The sequence below is a fragment of the Bombyx mandarina genome, chromosome 12 (genome assembly GCF_030267445.1).
Source record: "Bombyx mandarina strain Sakado chromosome 12, ASM3026744v2".
Classification (NCBI taxonomy): Eukaryota; Metazoa; Arthropoda; class Insecta; order Lepidoptera; family Bombycidae; genus Bombyx; species Bombyx mandarina.
The window spans coordinates 8918660-8940869 of NC_143219.1; the positions used below are offsets into that span (position 1 = coordinate 8918660).

Genomic DNA, 22210 nt, shown 5'->3' on the forward strand with positions numbered 1-22210 from the left:
TGAATATTAGGTAACGACTAACCAACAACGATATATTGTTTGTTATATTTGGATGTGAGTGTGGAATAGAGGAAAAGTGTTTTATTAGGATAAAATAGCGTCCAGAAAAACGGATAAATAAGCATTAATAGAATATAAAAATACGGATATAAATAACGCGGCTTAGGGCAGGGCGGTCGGGATATTTAAAATCAGATTAAACGAAAGAAAATAAATTAAAACAATATTAGCTCCGTGTCTCATAAGCATTTTCATGGTTATCGGTTCATCGGCATATAGTTTTCACAAGGTCTATGTTTCGTAATATTGTTGTGTTAAAAGTTACCAAGAAAACTTTATGCCAAATGAAAATAGGTTAGAGGTTAGCTTTAAATTGGTTTGCATCTAGTCATACACACATTTGACGAACAATTTCATTGCGTTACATATAACGTTTTAGCACATAAGTAAGTTTAAGTAACTTCATCTAACACATGAACGTAAAGTAAATTCTTTTATTAAAAACGCTAAACGAACAGATAAAAATAATTTGGTTCAGTAAAAAAAAAAAGTTTGTTTACCAAAATTAAAATGAAGCACAGACTGTTAAGTAAAAATAATTGAAATAAGATAGGGTTTTAATACTATTACGATCTGTTGCAAAAATGAAGCCAATTTTCTTTTTTGTGACACCCAGCTCAGATCACTAATACCAAACAGGTACCTCCTATGCCAGCTTACCTTAAAGATGTTACACGTTTAAAACCTATGGCGTAACACTTGCGAGCCCTATTTATTTATTTTAATAGAACCTAGTCTGCGAACAGACTCACCATTTAAGTAACAGATCGCAATCATCTGATAGAATGCACACACACAACATACAAAATTAGTTTAGGCATGTAATTGGTTGAATTCACAGAATATCCAAATGATTCGCTTCAATATGGTTCAGACACTAAATGTGTTTAATAAATTAAAATTCTATAACATAAGGAAGCACTTGGATCCTTTTTGTGGTGGTGTCTCTAAATAATATGTCTACCGCATAGATTGTATAGATACATATAGAAAATATAACATCATAAAGGTATGGTCTAATTTATTTAATTAAAAATAAAGCAATCTAAATAACAATCACAAAGTACGGACAATATTGTAGATTTTTGTATTTAGACAGAATGAAGTGGAACTTTATTGGAATGTTCCCATAAAAATATTCTAACTCATAGACGCTAAGTAAACCTACATTATTGTACAATAAATTAGACACAGAGAAAATACATTGGTTCAATGAGCATATTTCGCTTCTTCTAAATCTTGTCACGAGTACATCTGTAACACACTAAAACGGATTAATAATGTGATTGATTGTAAAAATGGAAATGTAAATACTAATATAAATAATCATTGCTTAGAGAGTAAGATGTCAATGTACAGATTCGAAGAAAATATTTTATTTGAATTTTAAAACGCACGAACCAATGTATGTTTTTGAAAGAAAGAAAGAAAAAATAGCCAATTAGACATACAGTGCAGTGCGCTCTGATTTGCCCTTTCTCGGTTGAATCAACAAATTCGAAATGGCAAATCAGAGAATACAATAGGAGCAGAATATTACGAACATGCACATTCCCCAGCCGCCGTTAAAATTAATAATAAGTGGTGGTGGATGTTCAAAATAAAATAAAAAACAACACAAAACGAAATGGTATACGAAGGTGATTTTAGGTTTCAGGTGAAGAATTTTCTCTAATAAAGAGGTTTTTGATTCGAAAATAACTTATATACACATTTATTCTTTACGACCTATTTATTTCTTGAGCTTTGATAATTTGCTAATTGTTGAAATTATTGTTGTCGAATTGCTTTATATGTATATGTGATATATGCTGCGTATTAGGTATACCAATATACAATTCTTTTCAAACAATTTTCGTACCTACATCGATTTCGAAATATGTAAAAATTTGATGCGTCTCAAAATAATACTTACGTGAATGATCATTTCGTTTTTGAAGCGGCATGCAAGATTGTTCAGGACACAATCAAACACAGCCAAGCAGAGCAGAGAAAATATGGAGAAAAAGAGAAAAACCAAGTAAATTCATTTTTGCCGTCGAAATTAATGTTACCAGAAAAATAAATGACGGTCCATCCAACTTGAGGTGCCTTGACCTTACAAAGCAAATTAAAACTCATAACACAACGTTTATTTCTTAATGTTCCTTAAAAAAAACTATTGAAAAATGCAATGATGATTGTCAAAGTCCCTCTTTTATAAAGTGCAGTAAAATTTAAAAATTAAATCATTCTTTCAATGAATATGGAAAAAAATATTCCTGTGTCCTCATACTTAAGCGCAGCCTGCTATTTCGTTCATATTCTTTTAAAGAATGACTGTTATTTAAAAAAAACAACGCTTTTCTGCCAAAACACAAACGAAATAGATAAATCAGAAAATAAAACTCGTAAAAGTATCATATCGTATCGTGTAAATCAAACAATATGTGTTTTGTCAGTCTAGCCTAAGCTAAGAAAAAAGATAAAGTTGTTTATCGCAGTTTATATTGAGATTTGAATTGATTTTGTTGTTTGTTGTAAAATTCTTTGTTTACATTTCGTTTATTGTGTACATTCTTTGTTCGTAATAAAATTTTATGTCATCTCTCTGTTGATGTGACCTGGGTGTAACTGTTAACGTTAAATGTTAACATACCAATTCTGTTTTGTTGCAACATTCGTTCATGAAATGTTTTATTCCCTACAAAAAATAATATTGGTGACACTTTTTGTGTTCATGCATGAAATCAATAAAAAATCCTTTTATTAGTTAATCCACTCCGAAATTGTGCATGTAATACTGCTAAAAAATTCATAATACGGAATATATTATTTAAATACATAGTTTGGTAAAGCATTTGTACTGGTCATTAGCTTCTGTGCTAATGTTAAACCCAAAGGTGAATTTACAAATTGTATTCATCAGTTACCTGACATATGATTTGCGCGTCCTATGGGATTAAGCGATTGTTATTGTTCTGAAACTCGATATGTGCCTGTAACCGTACCTGACCTCCTTCACCTTCAACACTCTGAAGCTCACGCCATTCCTCGATGGTCTGTGCCAAATCCACTTGACACAATGGTACCTTCACCTCACCGATTTGATCGTGTTTGGAGAAGCGATCGAAATCGAAAATGGCGAATACAAGGGTCTTGTTCATTGCGTCAGCGTATGGCACGTTCTATAGAAAAGTATGATGAATTAAACTGAATTAAAAAATTACACAGTCCATAAACTATATTGTGCTTATCCATTACCTTGAACACGAACGTCTCATTGAAAACAGGGCTCAATGTTTTTCGGTGAACTTTAGTTTCGAATTTCTTCTTCTTATCCGGAAGAAGATATACTTTCACGTAAGGGTCAGATGTTCCGCCCATGTCCAAGGCCGGTAAGTCCTCAGCCTGGATTACGGTCACTGACAAACTGTTACTGTTGAAGTCATATTCCAGCTGTGAAATTTTATAAAGATTGGAGTTAAAGTCTTTTGTTTGATTGGAAAACGATCTCCCAATTGTTAAGGTTGTCACTGTATGATGAAATGATTAACGTAAATTCGTGGAATGTTTATATTAAAAAAGTATATTTAAAGTATTGATCACTTTATAACGTATTATAATTGATGATTCTAAACGAGATGGAGAATGAGGTACCTACATGGGTTTTAAATATTAATGTATAAAAAATAATAATACAACAAAAACTAAAGTAACCCATGATTAAAAAAATGGTTACGGTGTGGGTATGCGAAGAGGCAACATAGAAGGTTATGTAACAAAGTACACCATACCACGGCCATTGGGTCTTCATCCTCCATCGTGTCCTATAACTAGAATCTTGTAACGTACCTTGTACTGAAGTTTTCCGAGCTTTTGTTCCTCTTTTTTGGAATCACCGTCGTCGGGTTCCTCAGCGTTTTCCGTGAGCTCCTCCATATCAGGCTGAACCTACATGCAAGTCCCGCGGCAAATTTCACATGAATATCATTGTTCTTAAAATAAAACATTTGTTCATAACCATACACGATAATAGTTTGGCCTCGAATGACCTTACCATTTAACGGACTTTTAAAAGTCATTTCAACTATTTGTAAGTCAAGCTACTACACAGTAGCTACTACAAGAATGTAGCTCCATAGTAATCCTTCAGAATTCTTTTTTTGTCATGCTCGCATGTAATAAATATTAACATTAAAATTTAAATGTTCCTGCAGCTGTTTTGAAGACATTACCTTTTCTTTGTATGCTGAACCCAACAGCTGGACGGATTTTAGATCGACACCCTTCATCCCTTTCTTGCCATCCTTGGAGCGTCGCTTTCGGAAACATCTCCTGATGCAGCAGAAACATATCCCCAGAATCACCACACCGACACCTGTGTAAAGAAGTTTACATACAAATTTTTACTGTAAGTATTGAAACAATAGATTCATAGTCATTAGATATTGGACTTATGTACTAAGACGAAGTTTACATAAAATATTATTCGCTAAATTTGAATGTAATAATAATGTTCATTCTTACCCACAAGAATGGCGACCAGCTGCCACGTCTCCAAATTCATTCCCCGCGCTAGGTTCGCAGCTTGTTCACCTATAGACGCTTGAGTTGGAGCCATTGTAGTTGATGCTAATGGAGTCATCACGGATTCGGCTGTAATAATCAGATGTAATATCAGCGTTGTACAAAACAAAAAATGCCACTATAACACAATAAAACATATTATTTGACTTCTCGAATTCTATACTGTCGTAGTGTGGTGGTAGATAATGTGAGGAGGAGAAAGAAAGCCTTCTTTAACACAGTGTGTGAGTGCTATATATTAAGCAGTAAGGTCCACAGTATATGTTCAAGGAAGCAGCGGTACATCCATCGTAGTCCTGCTTAAGTTAATTTTGGGCCTGCGCTGAGATATTTAATACGTTGGCGACATTCAAACAAAGATCTTTGTCGTATTATTACATGGGTTTGTAGTCCCATTATTGCTCGGTATCAATAGCAAAAAATCTTTGGAATTAACTAGTGTTTAAAATAAAATCTAAGTACCTACAGGATAGTTGATAAAATAAATTCAGTGATATATATTATGTTTTGGAATTTACTGCCTGTATTTTTATATTGCCATAATTAGTGGTGTATTTATGCAATCAATTTTATACTGACTAGTATTTTCTGGGCGTGGACTTGTCTCTTTAACATCCTCGACGACGGCCTCTGGAGGGCCGGCTTCGCGGCGCCATCGCAGCACCGTGCCCAGAGCCGGTGACATGTTGCTGCCTAGAATAATTATTAATTTTGAATGTCTCAAGATTGTCGTTGGGTAGTCATAACATATAAATATGTCCAACTTTAAAAAAGGACGTGGGAAAGTCCTCAGCAGTTAACAGTAACTTGACCTTGCTCCTGGCTAGAACAAAGTCCATGATAAACGGTGACTGGTAGTAAATAATAGGTACTGTTAGACGGATACGGAGCTTTAAAAAAAACTGATTTAAAAACTTGAAAATTGATTAATCGTAGAAACGGGTTTTATATATTAAATTTCATAGATTTAATAATAATCACAAAAAAATCAACCATTGGAACCCTCAAAAATAGTATATTCGTAATTGATTATGTGTGAACTTGAAGGACGGTAGGACAAGACTGTCTTAAAGCGGCAGTGCAGTCAGTGGATAAATGCTACTTATGTTGCCCATTTGGGTTGGTCATGAGAATTAGTGGATACCTTTTTGCTTACAGTATATGGGTGTTATGGTACGCTCATCTAAAAACCTCACAATCACTTTGTTATGTTTCCATCATATTAAATTATAATCGAAACGATTCTATTTATATTCTAAATACATATATTACATACATAAACCTACATAATATCTGTGCCGAATAAAAATAAGTGAAATTAATTTAGACTGTACTTTCAACGAAAAAAGTAACATCAAATAGATAATTGATTAGACTTTTAGTTTTATAAAATCACATGTAGCAATATACATATATATTTTTTCTAGTAAGATTATTGAACCAACGTTTTCCACTTTTTTACACTAATAAACACGTATATAACTACAGTTTTGAAACAGTATTAGTATTATAAAATAGTAAATAAAGATTTTCTTTAGATCTAAGCAGAAACGCGATTTTTGTATTAGGTAACCGAAGTGCTCAACAGCTAACGCTTCAATTTTCCGTTATCTACTTAGAAGCTGATGAAAAATTACCGAAATTCGTTCTACTTGTGATTTCAATTTGTTTTAGCCTGAAAACCTACATACTCACCTAAATTGTAGAAAAAAATAAAATTGATATAATATCGAAGACAAACGTCGCCCTAATCGAGTGTGGTGAAATTAAAGAACTAGCGACACTGAAATTCTTCACTGACCTGGGTATAATCCGTACCACCACGTACCTAACGTCTTCTATTTAGGCTGTATCTGAACGAGTTTCGTTCATTTCTATGGAATGTTAAATTGAAGTGGGCTCTCGGGCCTTTAGTGAAGCCTGGATGTGGGAGTGCGCGCGCATCCGATCGATTACCGCTGCGCGATGCGATGCCTGCCGTTTTTAGTTCTTGGCCAAGTCACGAAGTTTACGTCACTCGTTGCGTACATTGACGATTTCGCTTCAAACGTTAATGGTTGAACGTACTCAGCGCGCCCATCGACATTGCATGCGGCAAAAATCTCAACATCACCTTGAGTCCTTGAATTTCTTTGCAACGACGCTCTTATGGCTTTTATCTACGACGTCATTATTTTTTTTTACCACACAGAGAACTTACGATAAGTTTTACTTTTATAATTGAATAGATTATAAACGTTTTTACACGTTATCGATAGCTATCAATTTATAAACTACTTGAACGAGATTTCTTTATTGTTTATGATAGACACCTTCAATGACCCCAAGTTAGGATTTCCTACTTTTTCGATAATGTTAATGCACGCAACAAGAACAGAGCAAAGAAATAAGGCTAGACCGAAAATCGAAGCAGAACAATGAATGATATAATAAAATGTATACCCGCGTATAGCAGTCAAGGCCTAACTATAAGATTCAGAAGGCGGTTATTAATGCCGTGATTAAATCATTTTGATTACTCTACTGATTAAACTTTAAGGCAAAAGAATACTACTTAAATCTTTTTCATATTAATAACAATTCGAAAACGTCTCTCTCTTTTTTGATGGCCTGCTACGACATATCGTTGATGATTTGTGTGACGAAGACACGGCACCATCCCGTCTATACGGAGTAGATCCACAGTGATGGCACTTTGCCTCTGGGTTAACTACGATCCGGTACAGGTATATTCCGATGCAATCGCGCTGTGTCAATATCCGGATCGTTTGGAAGACTTTCAGTCGTGATTCACATAGTTCCCAAGGACTGGGCAAATCGATTAAGTTATGTATAGGCCAGACAAAGCAATTTATTTCGCCTCTAGGAACCAGGACAGCATCCCCGTATTTCACTCTTTGTACAATCTCAGACTTCAACCTCTTAGTAAGTAAGTAACAAAATAACAAAGCTAGTACTCCTAGGGTAAATAAAATAGATACTACATCATACATAGTCTTTTAATGAAAGGACGTTCTACATTCACAATCATTTTAACAATGTGTGTTATATGTCAATCATTTTTCACCGCTTATTTTCCTTCGACCGAATGAAAACAGGTGCTACGAAGTGGTTATTTGAGTTTAGGAAAACGAAAGAAGTCGTCTGGAGCCATATTTGGTAAATAAAGTGTCTGTTGTACGGTATTTGTTGAGTTTTTGGTCAAAAATTCGTTCACAATGACGACCTTGTGCGAAGGCACTTTATCGTGGTGCAAAACCTAAGAATTCGGGCACTTTTCTCGGGTTTTTTCGTCAAATTTGCGAATGAGAATAATATTCTTTATTTACCGTTTGACCTTCCGATTGTACTACACCGGGATAGTCAAAGAAAACTTTCATCATGACTTTGACTTTTGATCGACTTTGGCGTGGTTGTTTCGGTGTCGGTTCAGTTGGAAGGCGCCACTCTGAAACTTGTTGACTAGTTTAGACGTCAAACTAGTAAACCCATGTCTCGTCACCAGTAATAAAGCGTTTCATGGGTCAGAATTGACTCCTTCTAGCATGTTCTCAGACTCGCATGCGATTGAGTTGTTGGAGAATTCAGATCTTTTGGGACTAGCCGAGCTGCATTATGTTTTATACCCAAGTGATTATTTAAAATGGTACGGATCGACTCGTGAGACATTGTAAGTTCGGCGGCTATCTCATTCAAATTTGAATGAGGTATTTCAATCACTATTTCCTTCAATTTTAATACACTTTTATTAGCTTCAGACGTATTTTATTTTATTTTATTAGGAAGACAAACAGTGAACTTAAACTATATAAACTCTAGCCTTACAACTAAACACCATTTAAATGTCTCCGCATTATGTATGTATGTTGTTAGTATGTAACGGAATCTTTGAACATGATTTTGACCCCCTTTAAAATGTCGGATTAACTAGAAGTTTGGTATACTTATTAAGGACCGATGACAATTCAATATTTAAAAAAAATTGAAAAAATTGAAATTCAACAAAAAATTTAAAAATAAGTAATAGTTTAAAAAAACTAACAAAATAGATTTTATAGAAAATCCAACTAAAAAATAGAAAATAAATTTTAATAAATTTGAATTAAAAATAGTGTAGGAAAAAATGATTTTATTGTAAAAAAAGCGTAAGCTCATGTCATTAGTAAAGTTTATCGAATTTATTTATCGTGATTTTTCAGGTGGACAGGCGATCTCAAAGCTCATTAAAGCCCTTGGTGTAAATTAGTTATCTGAGTCCATAGGTCAATCAAATGTAATTAATATAGTGATACTCATAGTATAGTAAGTGGTATTCGACCGTGCCAGATCTCCCAATACTACCAATCAATTTTAAATCAAGGTCGGATTAGTTAAAATTCGAGAAGGAGAATGTTTTTGAGGAGAACATACTGTTATTATGGATGTACATTAGTTCTATACGTGTCGTATTAAAATAATATCAAATTTCTATCGATATTAAAGTTCTGGGCGCTGAAACACTTACGTGGGCGTCTGGCGGCGCCTTGTCGCATCTGAACGAGAACAATGGGGTGTCATATCAATCTAATTTTAAGTCTATCAATGATTCCAAACGAGTAATGACAGTGAAGTAGCAGAGTCACTAGCTTCTTTGTCTTGAGATTTTACTGTGTTTTATGTAAGTAAAGTGACTTGAGGTGGCATAAGTATAAATTAAGTTGATAAAATAATGAGGTCACGGTAATCACTGTCACCTTATATAAAATAATTTTGAATTGAATTAGAACCTTTGAAAAGAGAGGGAAATCTTCAAGTTTTCATGTGGCTGTTAGTAATGTAATTTGTGTTATTACTTCGACCGTGGAGAGATTCAAACCGTAAATCGGAAGGCGTGTGAAAATGTTTTAGGAATAAATAAGGTTGACTCTCAAAGAAAAATCGTAAATTTTACAGATTATTGTAAAGGAATCATGAGGACTTTTCACAACGGATCAACACAATCTTCACAACGGATGATCGAATAAAGATATCATTTTTTTTTTAAATACTGTTTTAAATTGTGGTAATCTATAAATAGGTGTTTTGGTTATACATACCTACAGTATATTGCATGTCTTAATATATGTTTTGTTCATACATAAAAACAAATAACAGTAGCGTTGCCTACCTAAACTAAGGGTCGTTTAGTAGAAGTTCATAATAAGATATTTCATTATGTGTTTATGACCTACTTCGACGTCCCTAGCATAAAGTAAACGACTACCTTCACAACCTTCGACCCACATTATTATAAGTTATATCTTGAGATGTATTTGATGTGGCCGTATGTGAAAATTAGATTTTTTCACAGAACAAAAAACACTTTAATACAAATCACTGGCAAATGAATTTTCAGTGTTTCACATAAAAATTATGTTAAGTAAATTTTTAATCGTGAACTGAAACAAAATTTTGACCAAAACTGAAATCAAAAGCTACCTAAGCTTAATACGGAGCGCTAATGTGAATCACAGTTAATGAGCTTCTTAATTAATTATGAGCTAAAATAATGTTCGGTGTTATCTCTCTTCGGTCTTATCATCATGCATGGTCACCCTACCCAGACCACGTGACTTGACTGCTATATTTTCCTAAGTACAAAGGTCATTGCTGTCAAGGCTTTTTGTGTTCTATTGATATAGAAGTGGTATTTTAAGCTGCATTATATTACTACTTTACAGGTTGGGGTTCTTGCAAGAAATAGCATCGTGTAATTAAAATCAAACATTCAACCTATTAAAAAATACGGTGATAGGGTGTATTATATTGGTATATATACACCGCACTACTAGGTGCCATAATCTTGCCTATTTCTGATGCAAAGCCGTCAAGCATTCTAGTTTGGAGCGACTTTGGAACTTCGTCCTCCTATTTCATGCGGCATTTACGTTTTGACGAGTATTTTTTTTTTTTTTTTTTTTCCTACCTATGCTGATAGCCTTGAGAGGCTATTTCAGCGTACCCTAGCTTGTGTAGGTGAGCTCGCGGGGCTCAAACCGGAGAATTGCTAACACCGCCCTAGCAAGAGCAGTGCTTCGCAGAATCTACCACCGGATCGGAAGCGCGACCCACTGAGAAGATCCGGCGAGAAACTCAGTGGGCTGTGTCTGTGGGTTAATTCGCTCGTCGAGCCCTTTGTCGCAAGTGACGGGTTCGACGAGGACGGTGACCGGTGCTTGTATTGCCTAAGAGCACCATTAATGGATCAGGAGGATCCGTGATGACGTGCTTTGGGCGACGTCGACGGTTTACCAATCGGTCTACCGGATCTTGTATGTAGTTTCCGGCGGCCACGACAAGAGGGTTCTCATGTCGTGCCGTCTTCTCAAAGTGGCGCAGCGATGCCGACTGTAGATACTTACTGACGGGGTCGAGCTCCAGGTCATCGTGGAGGTCCACGTTCCTCTGGAACCATGGTGCTCCGACGGCTATCCTGCAGAATCGGGATTGTATAACCTGAAGGGGTTTCAAGTTGGTGCGGGCCGCGTGAGCGAACACTACGCTTGCATACGTCATGACGGGGCGTATGCAAGTTTTGTAGAGGGTTACCTTGTTACGGAGGGACAGTTTGCTTCGTCTACAAAGCATTGGGTAGAGTCGTCCTAGTATAAACGCGGCGCGATCGCGTACCGTTTTTACGTGGGGACGGAATGTCATCCCTCTGTCGAGGGTGACGCCTAGGTATTTGACCTTCGAGGCCCACGGTATGGGCTGGTCAAAGAGAGTGATGGGGCTAACGGCGGAGGTGTTTACGCGCCTATTGGGGAGTGGGGTGCTCGAAGTGGTATTCGGAGGGCGACCCCTTTTGAATAGCACCGCTGTGCTTTTCGTGGGGTTGATGTCTATTCGCCACTTCCGGAACCACTGTCCCATGGTGGTTACTGCGATCTGGAGTCGCCGATGAAGCAACGACATCTTCCTACACGAGTAGTAGATAGCCGTGTCATCGGCGAAGAGCGCTAGATGGGTCTCCGGAGACCGGGGTATATCGTTGATATACAAACTAAATAGTAACGGGGAGAGTGCGGAGCCTTGCGGGACTCCGGCAGTCAGATGACGGGGACGAGAACGAGTTCCCTCTACTCGATATCGAAACGAACGGTTCGACAAGAAGTCTCGTATGATGAGCACGAGTCTGTCTGGCACTCCCATGTTGTACAGTTTGTAGATCAAACCGTTGTGCCAGACTTTGTCGAACGCCTTCGCTACATCGAAGAAGAGGGCGCCGGTCGGGATTTGTTTACGCCTATTTAGCCCTATTAAGATGTGCTCCGTGAGGCGGTGCACTTGTTGTACGTACGAGTGTTTGGCGCGGAATCCAAACTGCTCGTCTATTAGAATTTTATTCGCGGTAACGAAGTCCCAGAGGCGTTTCCGAAGGAGCCGTTCGTAAATTTTGCCTATCGCTGGGAGGAGACTAATCGGACGGTAACTAGCGGTTTCATTATTCGGTTTGCCCGGCTTGTGTATACCGATAACGTCCGCTTCTTTCCATACCGCCGGAAAGATGCAGTGCGTCATAGCGGCATTTAAGATGGTGGCCAACATTGTTATCAGTTGGACTGGTAAGAGTTTTAACGCGCGGTTGCGGATGCCGTCGGAGCCGGGTGCCTTCTTAGGTTGAAGGTTATCTATTACTTCTCTAACTTCGTCAGAGGTAATGGGGGGTAACGCGTCCGAGGGTGGCAGGGAAGCTCTGCGCTCGACCTCCCTGTCGACTGCCTCGGAGTGTTCGGGGTCCGCGTATTGAGTGCTGGTGGTGCACTGCTCTTGCAGTGCATCGGCCAGCAACTCTGCCTTGTCATCGTCATCGAAAGCCGGTGGTTGGCCTGAAGGGCGTACGAGAGGAGGCATAGTAGCGGTAGTTTCGGACTTGAAAGTCCTTGCTAGTCGCCAGTATGCTTGATGAGAGGGCGCGAGTCCTTCTAAATAACTATCCCAATTCTCATTTCGGGCGTCGCTTAGGCGAGATTTTACATCCCGCTGTAGACGACGCATCTGAATCCGGTTTGAGTGTGTGGGAAGTTGATCGTAGGCCCGGATTGCCGCGTTTCTAACTCTTAGGAGGTTCCTAAGTTCGGGGGACAGTCTGATGCGATGGAAGCTATCCTCCACATCGACTTCTTTTGAGGATCTTATTATTGCGGAAGAGATGTGATCCGTGATGATGTTTATGGATTCGACTGTGTCCTCGGGGGATGGAGTTGAATCCGGGCCGCAGGGGAGGATTGGTGGAGCGGCATCGGCTAAGCACTTGCCCAGCTTCTTCCAGTCCACCATGGTCCTCGTAACTGTGACTGGGTTGTGGGGGCGACCGAGCTGCATAACGACAGGTCGGTGGTCTGAGTCGAGCTCTGACATTGCTTCGATGGAACGCAAGCGCAGAGTTACGTTCCTCAGCAGTGCCAGGTCTATAGTGCTCGGACGGAGCGCGATGTTATACGGATAACATGTTGGAGTTGGGGGACCGACTACTTCGAAGGTAAGGTCGTCTATAAACGCGTCGAGACGCCTACCATTTATGTTTGAACGGTGGCAGTTCCACCTAGTGTGGTGGCAATGTAGATCGCCTGCCAGGATGACAGAGTCTCCCATGCCGAATAGTGACTCGATGTCACTGCTCAGGAGGGGCTTGTCGGGGGGGAGATAAACGGATGCGATGACGATCGGCTGGTGTCCCGTCAGCGAGATGCGGCACACTGACGCCTCGATATGTGAGAGCGAGGGAGTATCGAGAGGGACAACGTGCAGGGCCCGCCTATAGTAAATGGCAGTCCCGCCTTTGGAGGCGGTGAGTCTGTCATTCCTAACCATGACGTAATTCGCGACTTTCGGGTCACGACGCGAGGGCTTCAGGCAGGTCTCCTGCACTAGCAGAATATCTACAAGGATGAGTATTAAGGGTGAATCCGATATATTAGTATTCGTTAAGATATTCATAATACAGCTTGTATTCGTGTATCGGTAATCCGTCGAATTCTGATATGCTAAAATTCCGTATTCACTCTATTCATAATATTAGCCAACTCACATCGGTCGGGTTGTATCTATCACTCGAAAATATACTGGCATACGCCGTACGTGTCTCGCGGATATCTGTCTATCACATTCATAACAATACTGCATGCGCTAAGAGTAAGCGAGATAAACTACATGTTTACATATTGAGCAATGAAAATAAGTACATATCGTTATGAGTTTAAGGACTATTTTTTAATTCAACTTTTTACATGTCAAAGATGCTAGTGGGAATTTTTAAATGCATTACTTTTTAATGTTTGAACTTTCATTTCTTGATTCAACTAAAGATTCTACTCAAGGCAAAATAGTGCATTTTTATATTTATTGGAATAAAATCGGTGAGCTTTATTTTCATTATTTTAATTTTTTTCCTGTTTCCTTTGAATTAGTTGGTTTTAAAACGATGATTTGAAAAACGAAAGTAGGTACGGTAATTGACATTGTTTACCAATTTCATAAATTAATTTTTTTTACACAAAATGTAATACTGCCACAATTAAATTAAGTGTTTTTACGTAATAAATTATGATGACAATATATTTTTGCGGTGGTATTTAATTATCTTCTAAGGACTTTTCAATATTTAAATAAAAGTTTGATTTTTGAATCGAAATGACTTTCTAACAGTTCGTGGATTATAATATTATAACTGTTGTGTACCCACTAGCCACCTCAGTACCATGTGAGAGGATTTTTTCAAAATCTGGTAAAATCATTTCTCACCGACGTAACAGGCTTTCGGTAGAAAAAGTAAAAAAGCTGATGTTTTTATGCACCAATAAGAAATAAATAATATTACTAACTTGTTGTTTATATTAATGTACAATGTTGACCAAATTCTGATTTAATAATAATATTCATTTTAATGTACATAATATTACTTGTAAAATATTTAGATGAAGTCAAATTCCTAGATACAATATACTATTTATATTTTTAACTAGCTGACCCGGCAGACTTCGTAGTGCCTCAATCGATAAATAAAAGACCTAAGCTTTTGTCTATAATAAACTTAAAACAAACAAAAGAAATCCGTCCGACGGGGGACAATCAATGAAAAACAAAATTGTTATTTTTATTTCATTCCGAGCATTTTCATATTTATTTTACCTTTTAAGCCTTCTCTGGACTTCCACAAACAATTCAAGACCAAAATTAGCCAAATCGCTCCAGCCGTTCTCGAGTTTTAGCGAGACTAACTAACAGCATTTCATTTTTATATTATTATGATACCTTAACTAATACATGAATATCCTGATATCTTAATATCCTTCGATAAAACGGATAAACGAGTTAAACTTAATACGGTAACGAATACCGTATTAAGTGTATTAATAATCATTAACTTATTTCACGAATACCGTATTAAGTTTAACTCGTTTACCCGTTTTATCGAAGTATATTAAGATATCAGGATATTCACGTATTCGTTAAGGTATTATAATATTACATCATGAATATATTAGTATTCGCTAATATTGACAAATATCGGTATTAACCCATCTTTAATGAGTATTGGGTCCGAGAGCAACATAACGTCAAGCGGAACCAGCCCGGCATTTATGATCATGTGTATATATGTATATTACGAGATATATGTGTGTTTTTATACCGGGAAAATGCGTTTAATTCCTTTTAGGCAATAAATTTACTGTCAGCAAAACCGCGGTTGGGCCTTTTTATCAGATCAAGGTAATACGCTTGATTCAAATCGATACATTAGGGGTAATAGGCAGGGAATGTTGGAGTCGGACTATATACCCCTGTACTCGCACACATCTTGCACTACCGTCACGACCCAAATCGACATTTTTCTTACGACGATGACACAGAGCCGTCCCTTATATCTTTTTGCTCTACAGTGTCCGCATTCATAGTGATGGTATTCTACGATTGGTTCAATTTCTATCCGGCCCAGGTACTTTCTGAAGCAACCATGCTTAGTCAGCACTATCATCAATCGTAATCCTCGGTCGCAATTTCTCTAGTGACCCGGTTATTCTCATTGACCGTCCAAACATTGGCCAAAGAGTCGCTAAAGAGTCACTCGGTCACCTGAACGTGTCTGCAATGTAGGCAGCTGAGATTGGGCGTTTGAATGAGCCCTTGGTCGCCCCTGGTAATCGTAGCGAGCGCGTCAAACTCCAGGATTCAGGACGATGTCCCTGCTACTACTAAAACCGCCTCGGAAAAGATAGTGTGGCAACATCGAATACGTTGATACCACTAGTCTTAATAAATATTATTTCTCGTATTTGTTACGTTACTTAACCCAACTAGTGAATACAATCTAAATTGTCAGAGCTGTGAGATGAAAAAAAGTAGTTATAGGCAAAATCTTGGCACATATCCAATAATATCGATCAAGTAACTTTAGTCGACCTTGTATTAGAAACTAGTCCTATAGAAAGCAAAATGAAATGGTGCTCATTGAGAAAAAAAAAGGTTGAAAAAATAGATTATTGTTAATTAAGATTGAATAAATATATTTTTTTGTTTGTTCTACCTATGCTGATAGCTTTGAGAGGCTATTTCAGCTTCACTCTAACGTGTGTAGGTGAGCTCAAGGGGCTCAAACCGGAGTGTTGCTAACACTGGCCCTAGCAAGAGCAATACTTCGCAGAATCTACCACCGGATCGGAAACGCGACCCACTGAGAAGATCCGGCGAGAAACTCAGTGGGCTGTGTCTGTGGGTTAATTCGCTCGTCGAGCCCTTCGTCGCAACCGACGGGTTCGACGAGGACGGTGACAGGTGCTAAAACGGTGCGTTAAGGGATTGGGAGGATCCGTAATGACGTGTTTTGGGCGACGTCGACTGTTTACCATTCGGTCTACAGGATCGGGTATGTAGTTTCTCCAGCGGCCACGACAAGAGGGTTCTCATGTCGTGCCGCTTTTTCAAAGTGGTCTGCTTTAAACGTATAATGCTTCATTGATATGCGGAATAGAAAGCTTGGAGATAGGCATCGAATCTTGATTATTGTCATTGTTAATGACCAAAACAACTGTCACCAAAAATATTGATATGTATATATTATATTATTGATATGTTGTAATTTTTCCAAAATTTTGCGACATATTAATATACAAGGAAGTTGCTTTCTGAATTAACGCAATAGTAATAGATTTGTCGGTTATCGATCATCTGACGACCTTCAAGATAACCCAGCAGCTGGGTATTGGTAGTCTTTACGACTACAAAGAAAAATAGTGCGGTAGCTATTAGCTAGCGAGCTCAATATTCGTTGTTAAATTCTTATGTCATTTACTACTCTTGGAGCACTAGGTCTAGTACTAGAAGTTCGTACAGTTCGGCTCGATGTTAAACCGAAAAAAATCGTGAATCCATTCTAAATCTACTATTCTGTACTAACTGTAAAGAATCTAGTCCTCGATTATAGTTTTATATTTAGTTGTGAAATCAGTACCGAGTCCTTGACCCTCACCAATTTCTGTATATAAATAATTTAAATTTATGTTCTTCAAACTTTGTAAAACTATTCATTAAATAAAGCCCTAGTTTACATTCGTTCCAACTATTTATATAAATAGGGGCTTAGTTCATGTGTCATTGTGTTATAAATGCAGCTGCGCATGTATCGATATTGTTTGCGCATGTTTCTCGTTTGTTTTCATTATATTGTACAAAATGTAAATGTGTCGGAGCGTGGGATACATAGAAAATGTAGGAATTTATATTGTGCTTTATGTCTAATAGAAATTCGTGTTTGCAACAAACCTTCATATTGTGCGGTTGAAAGTTTCATTATTGGATTTCCGTTGAAATTTCATAAATTTTTAGCTGTAACGAAAATAGGTTATGGTGTTGCCTTTCTCTAACATATCAAAATATTAAAATTATTTTTAAAATAATTCTATTTACAAGGGATTTTAGTACGTACGCTTTGTGAATTAATTAAATCTAAAATTTGGTTGACGTTCTCACTTGAAATTCCGATTAATTTAGAAGATATACTTCCTCCTTTATTCCACTATCACATTTCAGCTGCAAAACATGGTTTGTCTAAGAATAGCAATTAAAGGTCACGAGTGTAGTTACGGAAATATACACATTATTATTCAGCACCCTTATTCAATAAAACGATGTCTAGGAAAAGAAAATTATTACGTATAAGATTATGGAGTATGTAGTTTGAACCTTATTCTAAGTAGTAATAAGTTTTTTTACGAAAAAATAGTATAAGATTTTTTATTATGTTTATTGCACTAGATAAGAGATAGGCTTGCTTTTTTTTATTTTTATTTTTATTTCCGTATAGGCACACGAGCATACGGCCCACGTGATGGTAAGTGGTTACCGTCGCTCATGGACGTCAGCAATGCCAGGGATAGAACCAAGCCGCTGCCTACCGTTTAATACTCTTCACAAGCCTCGTTTGAAGAAGGACATGTCATAGCGCTCGGGAAACACCGTGGAGGGGAGCTCATTCCAAAGCTGGATGGTACGTGGCAAAAAGATCTCTGGAAACGCACTGTGGATGAACGCAGTGGCTCTAGGTAGTATGGATGAACTCTACTCCGATGGCGGGCGGTGCGATGGTAAAAACGAGGTGATGGTATCATCTCAAACAATTCTTCAGAGCACTCCCCATTGAACATACGGTACAAAATACAGAGGAACTAAAGTCCCTCCGCAGACCCAGAGGTTCCAAACGATGCTACCCGTATTTCGGAGCAGATAGAAAACATAACGTGAATTATGGCACCTACCGTATGACATGAGATTGAAGTCTTACTTGTAATGTCAGAACGACTTTTATATTTATCAAATATGACGAAAGAAGGCACTCTGGCATATTTTAATAAATTATCTAGTATTAACGTCCTCTGGCGTCAAATTGGGGGTGAGAAAGTGCGTATTGTTTATCTGTAGAATTTGCATTATATATAATATGGGAAGATATTTACTATTCAAACAGAATCATTAACACTACAACAACTTATGCTGTGCAAACAATTAAAATCCTCACACAAAAATATTGAGATATATATAAATGAGTCATAAATGTGCGCTCTACACTATTTGATTATGTACGCGCTGGTATTTAAAATATCTCCAAAACTATTCCTGAACAAATTAACTGATAATAATACACAAATGTCACCTTATTGTTACATAAAAGAGACTAAGCAAACTACGGGTGGTCTACACAAAATAATGTATAAAATGATAATACAGAAGGCGCGCTTTATTTATTTTATTCGTGGGCGAGATAGCAGTAGGTATTAACTGAACAAGATAACAAATCAAGAACAGTGCCATGGCCACAATTAATATTATTTTTTGTTATAAAAAATTAGTTTGTTGTTTGATTTTGGATATTTATGTAAAATGTCATTTTAGATAATTTAATTTTAGCTTAATTAAAATAAAATAGCTTAATTTTTTAATCCTGATTTAGTTAGTCGAAATCTATTTAGTATTTAAAATAATAACTAATTAATTTTGTTGTTTTTTAAATTTATGTTGTCAATTAACAGAATATATCTTCTAAGCATGCAAAATTTAGCATATTTATTTTTATTCTTTATTTGTACACACAGTTAATATAATACAGTAATTGCGATAAGATATAAAAAATGGCGAGCTTAACTCAACAATTGAGTTATCTACCAGCTAACCGTTCTTAAAGAAGGAAAGCTTTACATGAGTGGGTAGATGAGTACAATCTAATTAATTTAATTGTTAATATAACAATATTATAATAACAATAAAAATAAACACTAATACATAATATATCAAACTATATGCATACACAGTTACACACATAAATAACATAAACATATACATACACGTACATATATAATGAAATACATAAAATAAATACATATAAGTAATACTAAATTGATAGATAGTGCCCCCTTAAAGCCTTCCTGAATTCACGTCAAGTGAGGGACTTGCACGGATTGAGTGTGGAACTGAGTTCCGCAGACGCACAGAGTGCACAGTGAACGAACCACCGTAACGGCTGGAGGAGTGAGGGGAAAAATTAAGGAGAAGGGATCTACTTGTACGACAGGGTACACCACGGGGCATCTGGTACTCGAAGCGCTCACGGAGGTACTGGGGAACAGCTGGGTTATTAAGGTTGTTGAACAGCATACATAAAACATGTACATCACGGCGAAGTCGGATAGGCAACCAATTAAGTTGTGATCTGTACTGCGAGACATGATTATATTTGCGTAAACGAAAAATAAAGCGTATGCATAAATTTTGTAACCTTTCCAGTTTGTTCCATAGCCCCTCCGCGGCGTCGAGGAAACAGACATCCGCTTAGTCAAGGAGAGGAAACATAAGGGATTGGGCCAGGGTGACTTTAGCTTCAAAGGGCAAGAAACGCTGAAGACGCTTGAGAGACTGAAACGTGCAATGCACTTTCCTGCTAACTAAATTTATCTGACTGGACCAAGTGAGATGACAATCAAGAACGATACCTAGGTTTTTTGCTGTTTTAGAATAAGCGATTGGAATTCCATCTAGCGTCACAGGGGGAAATTAATGTGGTCAATCGTGTTGTACCTATAGGAACTACCAATTACTATGACCTGTGATTTTGATGGATTTACTATGACCTGTGATTTTGATGGATTTGATGGATTTAAGGGATTTATTCTTGTTATTGAGAAAAACTTTAGATAAAGCTTCTTTAGTTAAGCGTGTGGCATGTATTTCAACCCTATGACAGACATTAAGTCGAGAAAATTCCGAACAGTAGCCCTGTCTGAGTTAATTCGTAGATATTTGTTTTTCCAGTCATAGATCTCAATTCGGAGAACGTTTGGATATTTAATGGATCAAGACGAAGAAGAAGATATCTAATAGACCAAGTTGCCTTGCCCTGAACTAATGCGGAAAATTTTTCGCATCCATAATTTAAATTGTAACTTAAGAATTCTAATAATTTTCATGGGAATTTGGGAAATGAGTAAAGATGAAAATATATAATAACATGTATGTAGTTGTATCCAATGAGAAATTATATCTATCATGTGTTTTACTATGCAGATGTTACACTAAATATCGAAAACCCGGCTTTTTTGGAAATGTAATTTGATGATATCAAGTTACCTGCAGAATTAGTGCACACGAGGTTTTTATACTTATAATTATTTTATAATTTAAAGAATTCTATTTAGAAATTTATTATAGGAATCGATTTCTCGCAAAGGTCAGATACAGAAGGCCTAATTGAATTTCATAATGATGACAAAATATTGCTTTTGTCGTAGTTTATTTTACTTTTATTATCGCCCCTACCCAGAACTCATAAGGTAATGTTTGTGAGAACACATTTATCCCGCAAAAAGGCCCTATAAAGGCTTAGTAATTATTTATAAACTTTTCAGCTTTTACTATGTACCAGTACCGTAGTGATATTAATTTTACGACTGCCAAAGTAAGCAGGGCTTCAACCGGCTTGCAATTACGAAGGGATAATAATAGAAGAAATTGGAATTTACAGGGGCTTCACCTATTGTTCTAATAAAACCGTCCTAGTAATAATTATTAGTTGTACGTGGAATTGTTTTAAAATGCGTTAGCATTGAATTTTGTGATTTTAAGCTAATGTTGGGAGCCGTATACAAAGAATTAGAAGAACGGTAAACCAAAGCAATACATTCAAAGTGTGGGCGTATGATAATCAAGTCTCATTCTATAGTGTACTTATTCGATCGATACGACATTTTCTTCGTACAGTATCAATCAATACGTTGTTTTATCCGAATTTTAGGGAAAGCAAATTTACCGTCGTACGAAGTTTAGAAGTATGAGTAGTGAATACTTTATAATTAACACTTGTTTGTCTACATATATAAAGGCTAAGACTCACCAATTAATCACCACTATATGAGAACGATGTGTGTAAAATCGTTTAGTTCCATCACGGTACAAAATTGAAACACAGGGCAATGTGTTTTCCGATTTTCAGCGAGAACAACCGTGACGTAGCGGTAAACGCGAGAAACTAACCAAACACAGCGCCGTTCTCTTTCGTAGCCATATTGGAGTCGCTTTCGATCGATGAAAGCGTTAATAAATAAGTCATGAAAAGTATACGATTAAAAAAAACCTTTAAAATGATATCAGCATTTTTGTAGGCAGCGGCTTGGCTTTACCCCTGGCATTGCTGACGTCCATGAGCAACGGTGACCACTTACCATCAGGCGGGCCGTATGCTCGTCTGCCTACAAAGACAATTAAAAAAAACATGTACTTGTTTTTGTCGAGTTTATCTGTTATTGTATTCTACATATCTGGAACAGTTTCAATAGAAAGGAGTTTGTTGGAAAATTTTGTGAGAAACAGACTTTGCGTTCGCCTGTGCAGTAATGCACGGTTATATCCTTAGCAGTTTAATCAATTTGAATATTAAGTGGTCTATTTAGAGTTTATCAGTATAAATCTTGGAGAGAATGTTGGAAAATCACATGACAATACGTGGTAGCGCGAATGAAATACCAAAAATAGGCAGTCGTATTCTTTCTCCAGACTAATAGACCTAATTTGACTTTAA

At 37.1% G+C, this 22210-nt stretch overlaps 1 protein-coding gene across 5 annotated transcripts in view; it reads right to left on the bottom strand.

Annotated features, from left to right (window-relative positions):
* Syti (synaptotagmin I) overlaps positions 1-21696 on the bottom strand; it is a 28217-nt gene extending 6521 nt beyond the window's left edge. For 2 of the 5 annotated variants that reach the window (XM_089731920.1, XM_089731917.1), the window contains exons 1-7: positions 6431-6588; positions 5209-5322; positions 4570-4698; positions 4278-4420; positions 3895-3993; positions 3304-3498; positions 3051-3227 (exon numbers count right to left, since the gene is read on the bottom strand). In XM_089731920.1, the coding sequence (XP_089588046.1) occupies positions 3051-3227; positions 3304-3498; positions 3895-3993; positions 4278-4420; positions 4570-4698; positions 5209-5314 (849 nt within the window). In that variant the 5' untranslated portion in view covers positions 5315-5322; positions 6431-6588. Of the gene's footprint in view, positions 1-3050; positions 3228-3303; positions 3499-3894; positions 3994-4277; positions 4421-4569; positions 4699-5208; positions 5323-6430; positions 6590-21526 lie in introns of those variants that run through there. The other 3 variants (XM_089731918.1, XM_089731921.1, XM_089731919.1) reach the window with 3 other exon arrangements.
* Between the last annotated feature and the right edge of the window lie 514 nt (positions 21697-22210).